The 16,556-nt window shown below is 38.7% G+C and overlaps 1 protein-coding gene across 2 annotated transcripts in view; it reads right to left on the reverse strand.

Annotated features, from left to right (window-relative positions):
* Positions 1–958: 958 nt before the first annotated feature.
* TTC1 (tetratricopeptide repeat domain 1) overlaps positions 959–16,556 on the reverse strand; it is a 31,329-nt gene continuing 15,731 nt past the window's right edge. For both annotated transcript variants that reach the window (XM_015876073.3, XM_015876072.3), the window contains exons 6-8: positions 15,608–15,756; positions 9,644–9,698; positions 959–2,182 (exon numbers count right to left, since the gene is read on the reverse strand). In XM_015876073.3, the coding sequence (XP_015731559.1) occupies positions 2,049–2,182; positions 9,644–9,698; positions 15,608–15,756 (338 nt within the window). In that variant the 3' untranslated portion in view covers positions 959–2,048. The remainder of the gene's footprint in view (positions 2,183–9,643; positions 9,699–15,607; positions 15,757–16,556) is intronic.

The following is a 16,556-nucleotide window of genomic DNA, read 5'->3' on the forward strand; positions in this document are numbered from 1 at the left end:
CAGTGGATTGCCTTGCTCCAGCTGCAGCCGTACTGTTCTGCTTCTACGGCCAGGCACTACTTCAGTGTCAGGCAGCGTGGAGCCTGCAACAGCAACAGTATACGCCTCTACCTGTCACATGCTGACCTAGAAGCTTTAGCAAAGCATGATTCAGGCATTCCTGAGTGGCTTCTCAGTTTGGGCTCAAACCAAGCTTACGAGCTCCAGCTCAACATGGCCTCTGCCCAGGGCTGCTGTGAAGTTCTGCTTCTTAGTAGTCCAGACTTCGGGAAAATTAGTGAGATTTATACCAGTCTCAATACTCTGCTCCACCTAATAAGCCTTCCGTGAATCTAAAGAGCTCACTTCTGAAAGCAGAGCTGCCAGTTCTGTGTGCATCATCTCTCTTTAAAACCTCCCATCCATATACCCAGCAGTCTACCCAATTTTAGTAAGGAAATCAGATCTTGCACAGTAGGAACTGCACTCCAGGAAAACAAGACATAGTTACTGTTTCAGCACGTGGAAATCCTAGAGGCTGGATGCTTTTGCTTAGTTAAAGTGACATTTTAATTACACAGAAGATGTTAAAAGCAGCACAGTCCTACTGTAAATTTGTGTTTCTCTCTTGGCAATGACATTTTAATTCCCATAGATGTAACACAACCTCACTGCAGACATGGAGTAGTTTATAAACAGTCAACCACAAAGTCAAAACTAAAAACGCACCAGGACAGAGTGAAACAACGATCAAAAACCAACCAACCAACAACAAAGAGCTACACCCCTAAGTCTGCACTGTCAAAATGGAAGAAAAAGAAAGCACCAAGAAAGCTCAGCTTGAGAGTATTCCCTTCAGGCATATCACTGTAAAGACTGGAGCTCAGAAGATGCAACTCCTACAGTTTCAGTCTTTCAGTGCACACACAAAGATTTCTTGAAATAAATTTAAGATGACAACTAATAGCCAACACAGAGCTACCAGTAATTCTTTAATGAAATCATCCTTTGAAATCTGCATGGAGACAACTGAAGAAATCTGCCTCCAACGTAAACATTTCCACACTGATTACAAAAAAACAACGCAAACCAGTATGTAATAATTACAAACAACATCCGTTCTCCAAAATATGAATGAACTACTTGAAAAACACTTTTTTTTTTAATAGCTCTCCATAAATTAATGCTTCAGCACTCTCGAAGCCTATTACATCATTAGGAACTTTCACAGTCGATTTCAATGTCAATTGTTGGCCATAATGGGAATCTGTAACATGAGTAAGTCTTAGAGAAGCAGATTTCCCGAACTTTATGTGACCTTTCCAAGGTGTATATGTAACATTACACGGCTTCTGTATCTCCTTCAAAAGAAAATAAATATCTATTAAAAAAATAAAAGTAAACAAAGAGTATCCTGAGGATAATTTACTGATGTTGAGATAAGCAAGAAAAAAAAACCACCTCAAGTGCATCAAATTACTGTCATGTATGTATGTTATTTGTGGGTAGATATAAGAATTTCAAACAACACTGCCACCATGGAAAGGATTCAGACAAGGCAAAAACTTCACATTCAACCCAACAGAAATACTAAGCCTTTATTACCAAGAAAATATATTCCACAGAGGAGGTCGGCTTGCTTCTATGCATGCTGCCAGTCACATCCACCTCCTGAACGAGGAGATGTGCTTCTGCTAGATTTGTTAATTTCCCCAAGACACCATTTGGCTTTTTTCTTGGCCACAGGTGCACGGGCATTTTCATTCAACTGAACTGCTTGCTAGAATTTTCTTGCCAGTATTGAATGGGCCAAAATAATGTACCTGACTGGTGGACAAGCCAAATACTGCAAGTGAAGAATCACACACAGGACATAGTTATCACTAAAAGAAGTCAACCGACTTTCTTTACATCCACATTGTAAATAATTTATAAGCAGGGAAATGAATTTGCTTGAGTCTATCTTCACTTGGATAGAGTGAAGAATGTCTGATGAATCCTTGTATTGGAGCGTGCAAGCACATGGTCACGATGCCTGAAAGCCAGCAGAACTAAGCTGAATATTCACGTTATCTATTGTTATTTGGATTTTGAACAAAATTGATGGAATATGAGCCAGTTGATGAATCCTGTTTTATCTGGAAATTTTCTGTTGACAGGCCAAAGGGGCGGAGAACCAAATTCCCAAGATCTTTCAGTTTGCCTACAATGAAAAAGAAATACGTGAGTAGTAAGCAGAGGGAAAACTCCCACTGAATGATGCCCAACTACACACTCCAGCTCCACTAATTTATCTACTAATTCAAGGTAAATGCTGCAGAAATCTCTCCAGTCAGTTGGATATTTAGGCTCCTGTATGAACAAAAAAAGTTCCAGTTGTGCTGTAGTCAATGTCAGCTCTGGAGCTGAAAGCAGATCAGTTCAGATTCTGCCAGGTCTGTCAGGCAGCCCTGACACAGTGGCTGCAGACACCATCTGTCTCTGGCTACCTTGTAGTTCTTTATTTCCTCTGTCATAATTGCTCCTTACAGGACCTTAGCAGCACACAAAAAAATTAGCCTTGGATATAATTTGATACCTGCCAACACTCTGTTTTTTAACATAAATTTTTCAGTTCCTGCCACTTTGGTGCAGTTACAGTTCTGTGAACATTCAGTGATATTAGAACTGCCCACCTTCCTAGTCTGCCAACAGAAACAGAGAAAGCCAAAGTTCAAACCTGGCTCACTCGTAATTATTACAGATCTCTTTCTAGATTACGTATATTGATACAACAAACATTAAAACAAATCCATCAATGTACCTGCACCTTCTAACTAAGCAGTTCCATTTGAAGCATATAACTTTGTTACCATTCTCAGCATGACAGATGACATCCTGGCATCAGGAACCCATGTTCAAAACTACAGTTCTCTGCAGCTAACTCATCCCTGCTAGGAATTCTAAGCAACCGTTATTTAACGAGCATGATTAAATATACATAAGGTACAACAGTTAAAATCCAAAGGCTACTATTAATATATACACCACACAAGCTGTCTGACTCTACTAAACAATAGTTCCTACCACCTATAAAAGGAGAAGGACAACAAAAGGACATCCTTCAAAAAAAATCATATCTAAACAGAGATCATAGAATAGGTAAAATGCATAAAATTAAACAAGAGGCAAAAGTAACACCTTCAGTGCAGGCTGAAGACAAGCAGCTGATCTCTTGGCATGACAAGGCAGAAGGGATGGCTGCTTCTCCAAGAAAAATGTTACGTTCCTCCTGGCTGTTCCTAACCCACATGTGTGCACTTTCTTAAAGCAATCTTAGACACAAGCAGTGCACATGTTATTCTAGATGTCATCTTTACCTTTGCTTCTATTTCTACAGTAAGTATTAGGATATAACAGCAAAGTCATAAGAACCGTTACCATTCCATTCCTATGCTTCTGCTAGGTTCTTTTGCTTAAGGTAGCACCCAGGACAAGTTCTCCTCAGAAGTGCAGTAATTATTACTGCTATTAGCTAAGTTTTATCGTTGCACTGCAGCAAACAATCTGGACTGAGTTAGAGCTTTCTTGCTAAGCCATACTGAAGTAGTAACTTCACAGCAGTGACAAAATACAGAAAGGTAAGGAGTGAAGTTCTACGCAAGTCCTTTGCAAAAAGACATGAATGGTATTTATGGTACAAGGAGTACAAACAGATCAAGTCATTTGCCTTGCACCATGCTGCAACCCTGTGACTGTACTCAAAACAGAAACAGTATCAAAGTCTGAACTTATTCAATAGATATGAGAGACAAGGGGCAGACTATCTGGCAACTGTTGAAGCCAGGTTAAATGCTGCCCCAGTAATTCAAAATAGACTAATTCCAATCACGTTTGCAAAACCAAATTAGAGCAGGGAACCTTTTAGAAAACATTCGTAGAAAATACAAAAAGAAATGATAGTAAAAAAATGACAGCATTTCAGTCTGAGGAACAGCCCAATCCTGCGTAGGGAAACTAACAGTTATCGTTACTACAGTACTTCTAAATATTAGCCAGTGTAAGTAAAGATCTTGCATCAAAGTGCAGGTTCACAACTGGGTATCTTTCAGACATCTGTGCAATTATGTTCAATGGCCTCCGAGAGTCAAAATGGAAATTCTGAGGTCTTCTGTGTGAAAAAAGGCAACCCTTGTCTACAAAAGCAGCTCGTTAGTTGGATGGGATTTTGCTTTTTGTTTTTATTAATATTATTTTCCTGTTTGGATGAACAGACGAGGTAATTGAGTGATCTGGCCAAGGTTAGTCCAATGGGTGGCTCACTTTGGGTTAGCTTCCTTCTACAGATTTATTTTTTTAAGCCACACTGTTCAGTGTAAATAAAGTACTAAGTCGAGTTCATAATTTTACACTTCATCCTAAAAGCACTCTGGGTATAAAACGACAAAGATATTCATAGTGTCTCTAGGATGGGGATGAATAGTTGCTATTGTGCTTTCAGACAAACAATCAGTCATTGCTTAGCTTCACTTTTTTGGGGGGTGAGAAGTGTCTTTGTCTGGTGGTGGAAGAATCCTGGCATATTCTGGCATTCCTACAGCCAGTTGTAAACAGTTTACAAGTTATCCAAGCACTGCAGCTGGCTCAGGAGCAGGCAGACGAGTTTGCCTGTTTCAGGAAACACTGAAAGGCCTTTTCTAGTGGCAGTTAGTATGATGGCTCTTTTCCGGTCATACTAGAGCATATACACGGACTAACTGCCTTGGCAATTCTTACTTGTAGTTACGCCAGTTCTCTGGGAGAAGCTAAAGGCTCTAAGCTCACCCAAGCTGTGACTATACATTAAGCAACATGATTACAGCTCACCATTCTTTTCTGCCACTGAAGTCTACATACAGCACTGCCTCTTGGTGCAGCCACGTTAATTAAAATGTTAATAAAGCAGAAGAAAGCCTTGCCTTTTCCAGGAACTCAAGCCCAAAGCATTGTTCCTGCTGTTTACAGCGCATAAACCCATCATTGCAGGAAAGCACTGTTTCTTCCTCCCCCATTCTCCTTTCATCCCTAAATTAAGATCAGTAGTTAAGCCCAACCTTTCCCTTCCCCCAAAGAAAAACCTCTTAAAAAAAGAGACTGTGCTGGAAGGAGGCAAATCGCATGTGGAGCTGTGACTCAGCTGCAAGGAGTTCTCAGCACTCGAGCACTTGCCAGAGCAGGGTCACATTCTCCTGAAACAGTATTTTAAAGAGCACGTGTGTACTTTTCACCTGCAACTCCAGCATGCTGAAGTTATTCAGCAGAACAATATTCAGAGATTAACAGGAAAAAATCAACGTTAAGTCTCAGAAATCTGTGGTTCATTATTCACCTATACAGAAAAGTAATGTTTTGTTGCAAAAGACAGATGCACAAAGATTTCCCATGATTTATTTTTCATGTAACAATCATAATTGACTGCTGTTGAGTATTTCTGGTGATTCTAATATAGTCGCTAGAGATGATGTATTGCTTGGAAGTTGAAAAGCCAGATACTGTTTATGCTAAGAATGTTTTTGGGTTAAAAAATTTCTGAAGAAGTCTTATCTTTGTGTAACTTTCTGTACTATCAACAGCGTTTCTGAAGCAATTAGAAGAGCTGGAATAAAGCACCATCCTATCCCTACATGGTAAGTAAAGACTGGACAAAAAGTAACTGTATGTCAGTTCTGCTTTGAACTACTTCAAGTGACCTCATGTTCTCTGTACTCACAGTACTGAGCTTTAGCTGCTTAGATTCAAATACAACATACCCCTTCAGTATCAAAGAAGAAAATTGTTCCTTAGGCATTAAGCCTCAAATATTTTCACTGATCTTAAGTAGCTGGAAAAAGCTGGAAGTAGATGGAAAAAGCAAATAGACAGGTCCAGGTGATATGTTCTAATAGGTCTTTGTGTTAATCAAATTACTAAGCAAGTACATCTTACTATTTTCTGGAATATACTCATAACTTAAACTGAAAATCCCAAGTACTTTTGATCAGAATTGATGAATTATTTGTATAAGATGGGTTACACAGATTGGCTTATGTCCCATCCCAATGTTTATATCCAATATACTTAGCTTTCCTGTATCTATACGTTGTGATCACAGACAACAAGCTGCTAAACCTCAATGAAACATTTCCAAACTTCTGCTCACTTCACACCCTGTCCCTGAGAGCCGAGAGCCATGGTCCTTTATCACAGTAGCGAGGATCTAAACAAGACCAGCTTGTTGCACAATGTGTTCTGATCCCAGGCAGTGAGAAAGACAGAGGATGCCCATGTTATGAAACAGTAAAGGGAAAGAAAAATAGAATCACAGAATGGGTTTGGGTTAGAATGGACCTTTAGAGACCACATAGTCCAACCCTCGTGCCACAGGCATCGGCAGCCTCATGGAGGATGTCCAAAGCCCTGTCCAACCTGACCTTGAACATTGCAGTGCCACAGGCATTTAAAAGCTACTTTAAAAGTGTGCTATAAATTAAGCTTTCACTTATATGAAACTCAAACAGAGGTTACGTGGCACTGAGACAGTTTTAGCATTGTGTGACAACATTAACCTGCTAACACTGATTGAAAAATAGGAAAATAATTTGAAGGCAAACGCCAGCTTGAGAAGCGAAATGGGGTTGGTTTGGCAATAAACCATCATTTTTCTAATGACATCAACTTCATTAATCACACACAACTACCATTTGTATGCAAGAATTCATAGCAAGGTAGTCTGGAAAAGAAGATCCGGCCAAGAATCTGTACTCTGATTTATTTACGTACCATCACTTAAGAAGTAGTTTCAGTTTCTGTCAAACTATGTGGTAATGAGCTGTGGCACTAGAAAACTGGGGGAAGGAGGAAGATGCACTCTTTTTAAAGTTGATTTGTACACAGTTCTGGTTTTCATGGCAGCATTACTCATCTATGTTAGGTACACTAGTGCTTAGTTTTAGTTGATACCATAAAAGCCCAGAAAAAACACCTTTAAGGGCTGATATACAGGCTAAAACAAAAATTCAAGGTGGTGTCAGAGCTTCAAAAGGGACCAAGGCACAAGTGTGACATTGTTAGTTATTATGTAAGTTCAGTGTAAGTGCACCTGCACCAGGCCTGACCTGGAACTCTTGGGATGCATCTGACTTGCTCTCCTGGGATCAAGTATTCTGGGACACAACCCAGACAGCACAGCTGGCTCTCCTATGAGAGAGCTGGGGAACAAATCCTCCTACGCCTGGCACTGGTTGCAGATTACTGTTGAGCAACTGTCAATTCTGATGCAGTACTCAGTGGGTAGATAGCACTAAAAAAGTTATTTAAAAACATGAGTTGAAGCAGCTTAAAACAAACACATTGTACAATAAAAAGAATTCAAATAAATGTTTTAACCACTATGCTTATTCAAGTTTGTCTTACATTCCTTCTGGAACTCCCAATTCCTCCCAGCTCCACCCTTCAGCTGGAAGGGTTTCTCTTCCCAGGCCTGCACCATCAGATGCACGACATTGCTGCTGCTTCTGTTATGGACAAGACACTGAGCATAATCCTTAAATAAAATGGGTAGTTATTGCCTGTGTTTGAAACTTAACTTCATATGTTCTATGAAGAGACTACAAGATAGGAAAATTCCTCACTTTGCATTACACTGCTGATCACAAGTAGTGCCAGGAGTAACTGCCCAAATGACACCAGACAATTTTAACAACATGGGAGATAATTTACATGAATCCTGTCACACTGAGGTTATGGCTGAAAATAGGGTTACGTGCTGACTCTTAGTCTGGCTGTTGACAAAAGTAATGTCAGTGCATCCCTTCACACATGTATAATACCACTGAGAAAGGATTCCCTTCTCTAGGATCCCAATACACATCACTTAATCTAGCTCCCAGAAGACCAGGCCAGTTCACAAATCTTACCTGCCACTGGATTAAAACTTTGAAGTAAATTTACATCTGGTCTGAAATCTAGGCAAAAGTTAACAATATAGAATTAAATTGGTAATAGCAGTTTATAAAGCTGGATTTATTGTATCAGTACAGGCCTTTTTGTGATTAGTGAGGCTCTTCAGGCACTGTTACCAATAGTAAAAAAAGAAAAAAGGGCGAATTCAAAAGAGCTCAGGAACTGTTTTTGTTTTAGTTTGTGTTGAAAACCATCGTGTCCTACAAAGAGGCAGGATCCTTCTGGAGATTTTCTGCATTTGTCAGTAATTTATAGCTTGTTCTAAGCACAGTGCTGATGATGTGGAGCAGCTCTAGAAAACCTTACAGCAACTGTATTTAAACTGAATAGATCAAGACACATACCAAACAAAACACATCCCTGCACAGTGAGAAGCAAAAATTAACGAACAATGTCAACTGCAGTAGAAGCTCTTCAAAGAGTCTCTTATTCCCAAATATTTTAGGAATTAGTGTCATTGTACACAAGATAGACTGGTTAACCTGACTCCCCACAGAATAACAAAATACCTTCCTAAACTCTCAAAACCTATCCATCTCAGAAAAAGCATTTCATCTACTACTTGTCACACTCAGAATGAGTAAACAGGTAACTGCTGACAGCTAGTTCTGAAACAGGTCACGTACAGTCAACTTTCTCTTTTTATCTTATATTGCCATTTGTCCTTGCTCTTTTGTGTGCAAGCTGTAAACAACAAGGACGAAATGACTGTGTGAAAACAAACAAAACCCCACCAACACCTCATTTTAAAACCAGAATGTCAGGATATCTGATATCTGAATCTGTAGGAACTACCAAATCCTTCTGGTTAGGAGGCAGCAAATGATACTGGCAACAGCCTTTGCGGGTCACCCCACAACTATTAGTTTATCCATAACACTGTGAGGTGTGCAAGGAAGTGTTTTACACAAACTGTTATTACATAAGAAAAGCTTACTTCCTTCAGCAATCTTAAATAAGTAATTATCCATTTGAAAGGCGTCAATCCAGTTAAGTTATTATCCAAGCAATGCCATACAATACAATGAGGGGGGCACATACATTCAAATGAGTTACGCCAATTACATTCTCTTAAAAATAATAATAAAGGGTCAACAGTATCTTTTGGTGTATATTAACATTTATGAATTATAAGAAGAGTTAAGAAATCAAATTCCTTTCCTAGCAAGGGCAGAGGCCTGCTTGTAACACTAGGTAGACTTAAAGCAGCCTCAACACACATGGAACTGAAATACCATATAACCCAGGATAAACATGAAGTCGTGGAGGTCTATAGGTGGAAAATGCTACAAAAGGAACCAAATTTATTTCTTCAGTTGCAAGATCAAACACGCTCAGTTATTACAGCTGGTTGAATTCTTTCATGTATGGTTTAGTGAAAACTGTTTTAACCCATTCATGGGAACGTCTCCTTTGAACGTTTACTTGCACAAAGGAAGGACAGAGCAGTTGGCCTGTTTCAAACCATTTCCCTCCACTTTTACATGGATTGTTATAGAATTTCTTGAGTATTGAGTACTGCCTTTAAATTTAACTAATAACCTTTTCTGCAGGGAAAAATTATTTGGCTAAAACTTTCTGTAGGCAAAAATAAGCAATGGAGAACTAGGAAGAAATAATGAGTTTTGTTTAACATGATTATTTCCTTTATTTTTCTAGCAGACCACAATGAGTATTAAGCAAGTTATATGAGCATACTACTTACCTAACATCTCTTTCTTTAATTTTTCATTCCGCTCTTCGATTTGTCTAGGTAATCGCTGCAGAAAGGAAGACAGAAATGGAATCAGATCCATGCTTTCAGTAATACTGCAGGTTAAGCATAGGAAACGTTCATACACATACCCGGGATACATTGTTTATACCCTTAAAAAAAATCCTCATGTCAAACCAACACTTTTATCCTACTATGGAAACTTGTAATTCATCCTCTGACATCAATTCATAGACACACAGCAAGCTGCAACTTGTAAGCGCAGGTTTCATACAGGCACACATTTTTACAGCTGAATAAGGAATCTGATCTGCTTGCCTAGTATTTTAACTGAAGAGTGCAGGGAATTTAAGAGACCTAGAATTAAAAGTACATTTTAGCCCTATCTCCTCTACCACATACATTAAATATCGCTAAGAGACACTAGAGAAATTAAGCAAGTGCTGAATTTGACTTCTGAGCAGTAGAACAGGTCTATTGGGGAAAAACATCTGTAAAGTCAGATTGAATTGGCAGACAGCTTCAGGGAAATGAAAACAGAAAATCTGAAGATCTTCTAGATAAAAGTATCTTATCAGAAAGTGACTGAAGTAGCTGTCTATGAACTTCAGGATATAGATTAATGAGCAACACCTCATTATGCAATGTTGTCATATTTCTATTGAGGACTCCAATTTGATGATTCATCATGGAGAGAGAACTTCCAACCAAGAAGTTCATCCTGAGCAAGTTGTTAGTATAAGGCAGTTTGTTCATGCTTTTTCCCTCCTCAGAAATGGCACAAGTGCTAAATCTGTGCACTGCCACAGGTAAAAACTTGATTACATTTCTAATAAGCATTAAATAACAGCATGGTCGATGTATTCCTAGTGTAGAGATTCCCATTTACACTTAAAACAGCTGTGGCTCATCTTCCATCTCAAACAGCAGCACTGTTTTGCAAATTGACTGTAATGACCATTTTAAACTATAGTTTCATATTCACTTCATTTACTATTGCATCAGTTAAATACAGCTTAGATCACTCCAAAAGTAATGCCTCCTATTTATTTCCATGGAAACTACAACAGATCCTAAGAGCACAATAACGTTACATGATAGAGGAAATTCTCAGCTACAAAACATTGTTTTTCATCACAGTTACCACCATTACCTATGCGTTTTCACCGGCAATAAACAAGAACCTGCACACTGTGCTTGTAAAAAGTCTGTGCCAGCAGAGGTGACCCACTGTTGAAATGCACCGCCCATCACCTCAATGTGCTCACACTCACTGTTTGGTCTCCATCAATATTTACCAAGAGTCAATGAATGTCACCCAATGTACTATTCTCTCCACATGGAGGAATTCATTTCTACACCTGTGCTTCATACACACTTCCATGTCAGATGCTGTTGTAACAGAGTGCCTCTCTGCTGCCATCTATCACACAGCAACAGCATGTAATGGATTGGAATATGGGTGGGAAGGTTCAACCTTTGCTTCCATACCACCAATATCTACCACTGACATCAAGAGCCAACATAATAAAATAGGAGCTGACACTTTTGAGCAGCCTTTGTATATGAAAAATATATATAAAAAACAACTGTCATTCACACTGCATCTTTTTTCATATTTTCAGAAGGTACTATTTAAAACTTACATACTACACATTACTACACAACCCTGGCAGCTCAGGATCCAATTATATGGTCATGGCAAATAAGACAGATCTGCTGAAATGGCGCTATCAGTAAGTTAATTACAGTTGTAAACTACGGTAACAGGTGTGGAATTCAGTCCTTATGTACTTCCCTTGTGATAATTGGCTTCTGAACACATTTAAAGAATTCAATTTTCTAATTTAGTTCCTTCCTGTATTTTATAGCTCCAGTCATCACGGATGGGTTTGTCATTCTGATAACATTGCTACAGTGAAATAAGATGTTCATGTCAAGTTAAAAAAAAATCTGCCTGACTATTCCTCCTGTTCAAAACAGTATTGACTGGTGAACACTGGCACTTTCAACACTGATGGGGAAGAGAGGGTTATACCCCATAAAAACTGAAAAATCAATATGAAAGTACAATGCATGTACACAGAGGTGGATAAGCCCGAAACAAGCTTAGGCCCAATACCACCACCAGTGAATCAGATCTAATTAGCACAGTCAGACGCCATCCAACTCCTGCTGACCCAGAGGGGCTTATTAACTTGGGTGCAGATCTGGACCCAAGCTGCCCACACGGAAATGTGTGGATATCCCCAGGCTGTAAATTCAGTTTGCATCATGGCTGTGACATTCCCTCTTCCTTTCTTCTATCCTAGCAGTTTTATCACAACCCACGAGTTCTACTTTGTTGTGCTCTTTTTTTCTATTCTCTTCCCTTTCCTACTGGGAACTGGAGGAGCAGACAAATGATTCTGTGGTACTCAGCTACCTGCCAGGCTAAACTACAACACATTTGCTGTATCTTGGATGACTTTGCTTACACAGAATCTCTCTCATATAGACATTAGCCTTTAGCATGAAATGAAGACCTGAATACTTGATCAGAAATACACGTTCTGTGTTTTGTACGTCTGAATAGTTCTATTCCAAACACTCAGCATTTCTCACTCCAGAAAAGTACATCTAAGGTGACTTATCTATAGAACGGTATCCATGAACATGGCTATTCATCTTGTTCTGTGACACTTATCTCAAAGTACAGCTTCTTTTGGTAAATAAGTTTATCTGGTCTGCCACTCCCCCACAAACCGTGCTGAAGCTAAAATTCACACAACACCATTATATATCTTCTAAAAACAAAACCTAAGGATTGATACCATATAATTTAACGACCTCTGGGAAAGCATCAGTAGGGATGAATTGACCACAAGACAGAATTTCAAACTGTTTTATCTGGCATGAATGACGTCACAGGTAACCAAAGTGTGCAACAGCGGGCTTTAAAGAGTGCTATACTTCTGACATATAAGCTGTACTGAAATTTTAAAGCAGCTAACAAATCAGGAACCTAAGCAAAGAATTACTGCTCATTTAACTTCTTTTAAACCACCATTTAACAAGATTATTATATTCCCTAAAGCAGTATGTGAAATATTTCTTATACGGAGGAAGGAGAAAGATTGGCTCTCACAGTGAACAAAGCTAATTTGCAGATTCTCTTGATGCATCATTTTCATTACCAGCAGAGGCACAGAATTGCTGAACTAGCTCTGCAAAGAACAGGGCACTTTACATCACAATAAAGCAGAACCTCTTAGTCCCGACATATTACAGATCTGCTGATTACATACATGGAGACAACATTATATCTAGAACTACGTCTTTTATTATAAAATTTAGAGATCTATTATGATTATTTTAAAAAGCATGACATTAGCGGAGTCAGTATTTCATTAACAAATTTTCAAGGGGGGAACGGAGGCTTTAAAGCCTCAATCTCAAAATACTGCATTTACCCTGGAGCTTGACCAAGATCAGGACCAACTCAAGGCAGAATGCCATAAGTCCCTCTGCAATGCAAACCGAGGGCATTTTGTACAATGTACCCTACACCACATGTGACCTGAAATCTGCCTACTAACATGAGGTCAAGGAGCACAACGTGCATGTAACAGTCAAACTGTGCTTTCCAGCTACAAAAGTTGTGAGTAAATAACTGATCATTCTGAAACACTCCTGAAAGATGACCAGGAAGAACAGCAGCACTGTTTCTGATTCTCTACTGGAACAAATCTTCAGCAGGTAGGGAAAGAAAATTGTGGTTTTGAAAGAGACAGAAAGGAGAGCATCTGAACATTTAGGGGGTTCAGGTCAGCTAAAATGCACATTTCAAACTCTTTATGACAGTGTTCTCACATCTTAATCTATGGAGTCCTAGCTGGTCCTTCATAACAGTGTCAGATCTGCACAGTTGTTGTTTGTATGAAGAGCTGCTAAAACACGCTAACACTGTTATACTGAGTAACTGACTAGATTACATTAGGCCTCTTTCTTGGATCAAGGCTAATGCTAAAAGACTACACGCTACAGAAACTAAACCCCATCGTTTCCTTTAGAAACGTCAGCAGATTCCTTGGCTGAATTCCTGGATCAAATAAGCCATAGTCTAGGAGACTATAAACATGGCCAACACAAATATTCTTTTCTCAACTGTGATGGATACATCACGTTCACTGCCCCTGCAGTAACGATGTTTGACAAGCCGGTCATTTATTAAGCCATTGCCAAGAGCTAGGTGATAAAACGCGCTCCTGCTCTCAGATGCACGCAACAAGCATCAGGGGGTTGTTTCACAGCACAGTAAACTGACCTTATCATTGGGTGCTGCCAGAAGTGACCAGCCCAGTTCCTGCACTGCCTTGACCACATCTTTCCTCCTCACCAGTAACTATAGTAGGACTCGTCTGTCTGCAGAAAGCCAAGGCAGAGTAAAGCTACTCTTTGAGGCTTTTTGGTTGCTGGCTTTTTTTTTTTTTTCTTTTGCTTGCTTATAGATGTTTTTCCATCTAGTCAGGTTAGTTGTCTGCCAGAGTCACATATATATATGTCTATATCTACATATATATATCTCCAGCCATCTCTGTAAGGCCAGTCATGGATTCATACCAGCATAAGCACGAGAAAAGCAACCGGACAGCTCTGTAAGCAGCAGGCAGTTCAACACTTCAGCTGCTGTGTGAAATCTTACCCTTACCACTAACAGGAGTTACACAGTTAAGCAGAGTACTTTTATGCCATCAGTGCAATTGATCTAGTCCCAAAGGAAGTAATTTCAGGCAAGGCTTCTTGTCTAATATGCTATTAAAGCACTTCCTAATGTGTCATTACAACACCATGGTATGGGGGAGGGGAATTTAAAAAATCACTACTAATACTTTATTTTCACAAATAGAGAATTAAAATAATTAAACCCAAACCCTGAAATCATTTTTTTGCAGCAACATACAGAAAGTGGCTTTTACAGAAAATTTCTGGGAGTAAACTTTTTTCCTTTATAGGGCAGTTTCACTGACGAGAAGCTGAACATAGAACACTGATGCCCTTTGAAAATTTAACAAGCTATTAAAAGAAGTCAAGTATGTCATATGGATTTGAGTGCCCAACTAAGCATTATATTTAAAAACTGCATCCACTTATCCTAAAATGGAATTGAAAAGCTAGCTTGAAAACGTTGTTGCTTTCCCTGTGGAAGGCAGCTTCTTCCAGGCACTCTGATGCTCACAAGCCATTCACACTCCATGACATGAAGCTCCTGCTCCGACAGAAAAGTGACCACTGGTTATATTTGATAACAGCTACCCTTCATTTGCACACATTCTTTCAAAACCACAGTTACTTAAAACCTTAAATGGCTGACTTTAAATCCTCAATGAGTAGACAATATTTACTTGATAGATGGGGGTTCGTGAAGTATTAGCAAGTTTACCTTCATTCAATAAAGCTGCCACTTCCTGAAGTCCAAGCAAACTTTAAAGAACTTTTATTACATTTTTTTTTTTAATTCTTCTAGTAATACAACAAAATTTCCCCAAGAAACCTTTAATCCTTAAGTATTTACAGTGTTCAGTGAAAGTGGACACAAGAATTGAAAGTTTGGTATAAGTGTATTGTAAGGTTACTTAGAAGGGTATTTTTAAAATGTGATTGCATTCAGTTACAAGATATCCCTCAGGTAGAATCAAACTAGAACAGAAGTGAGAACTGTAATATATTCAGTGACAAGATGCACAAGGAAGAACTTCTCCAAAGTCAGAGTGATGGAGCACTGGAACACGCTGTCCAGAGAGGTTGTAAAGACTCCTTCTCTGGAAATATTCAAAACCCACCTGGATGCATGCCTGCACGACCTGCTGTAGGGAACCTGCTTTAGCAGGCTTGTGTTAAGAGTACTGAATATTTAGACTAGGAAAGGAAAGACTTGATTTTGAAGTTGAGCCAAAGTATACTAAAAAGGCTTACCATACAAGCTTCTCTGGCTTGATGAATTGATGGATCTTTTTCTAGGATTGCTTTATAATCTTCCAGAGCTTCATCTAGTTTTTCTGTTTTTTCATGTAGTTCTGCTCTTCTCAGCAAAGCTCTAATATAGTTAGGATCTAATTCCACTGCTAGAAAACAAAAATAAAGCACAGCATTTTACTTGCAACATTTCTACAGCTGTTACAATGAATTCTTAAGTGTGTATGAATTTTTTAATATTAATAGTTATTTTTATAATGCAGCTTAGAATGAAGCAGTCCCAGTTTAAGTGCTAAATCATAATTTAGAAAATCACTCTTCATCCTTGGCTGTGAAAGTCTAATGGAAATGACCATTTTTCATTTAATGTCTACAATCATCACTACACAGAAATGACTTCTAATGCACAGAGAAGATGCGATGAATCAAAAACTTGAGGATTCCCTAAGATATCCTTCAGCTTTTGAATACATAATAAATAAATATTATTGGACTGTATTTAAGGTTAAATACACCGTAAGATACATATAGCAGGGAAATCAAGCATTCCCTTGTTTGTCTCAGTATAAGTTGAGACAAACTCCAGAACAACTAACTAGTATTTTTCTGAACATCTCCAATATCAAACAATCAAAATTAGGTTGTGAATCCATAAAAGGTTATACAGGATCTACACGTTTGCACAAAGGCCTATGGATGGAATTTAAGCTTTTCTTTGTCTTGTTCTCTTGGCACACATTAACAGGTCGACTGGTACAGTTACAACTAAATGCTAAATTTACAATTCACAACCTGCTGCTAATTTCTCAAGAATTTATTCACCTATTTTTCATCATAGGAAAAGGAAGTACAAAATCCTGCCTTATTTTTTGTTATCCCATTAAAATTGTTCTCAGGACAACAATAACTCGGATTATGCAAGTATCCTATTGCTTATTTCTTCTGGAAG

This window comes from Coturnix japonica, chromosome 18 (genome assembly GCF_054131305.1).
Source record: "Coturnix japonica strain WE chromosome 18, WE-NBRP24, whole genome shotgun sequence".
In the NCBI taxonomy this organism is placed as follows: Eukaryota; Metazoa; Chordata; class Aves; order Galliformes; family Phasianidae; genus Coturnix; species Coturnix japonica.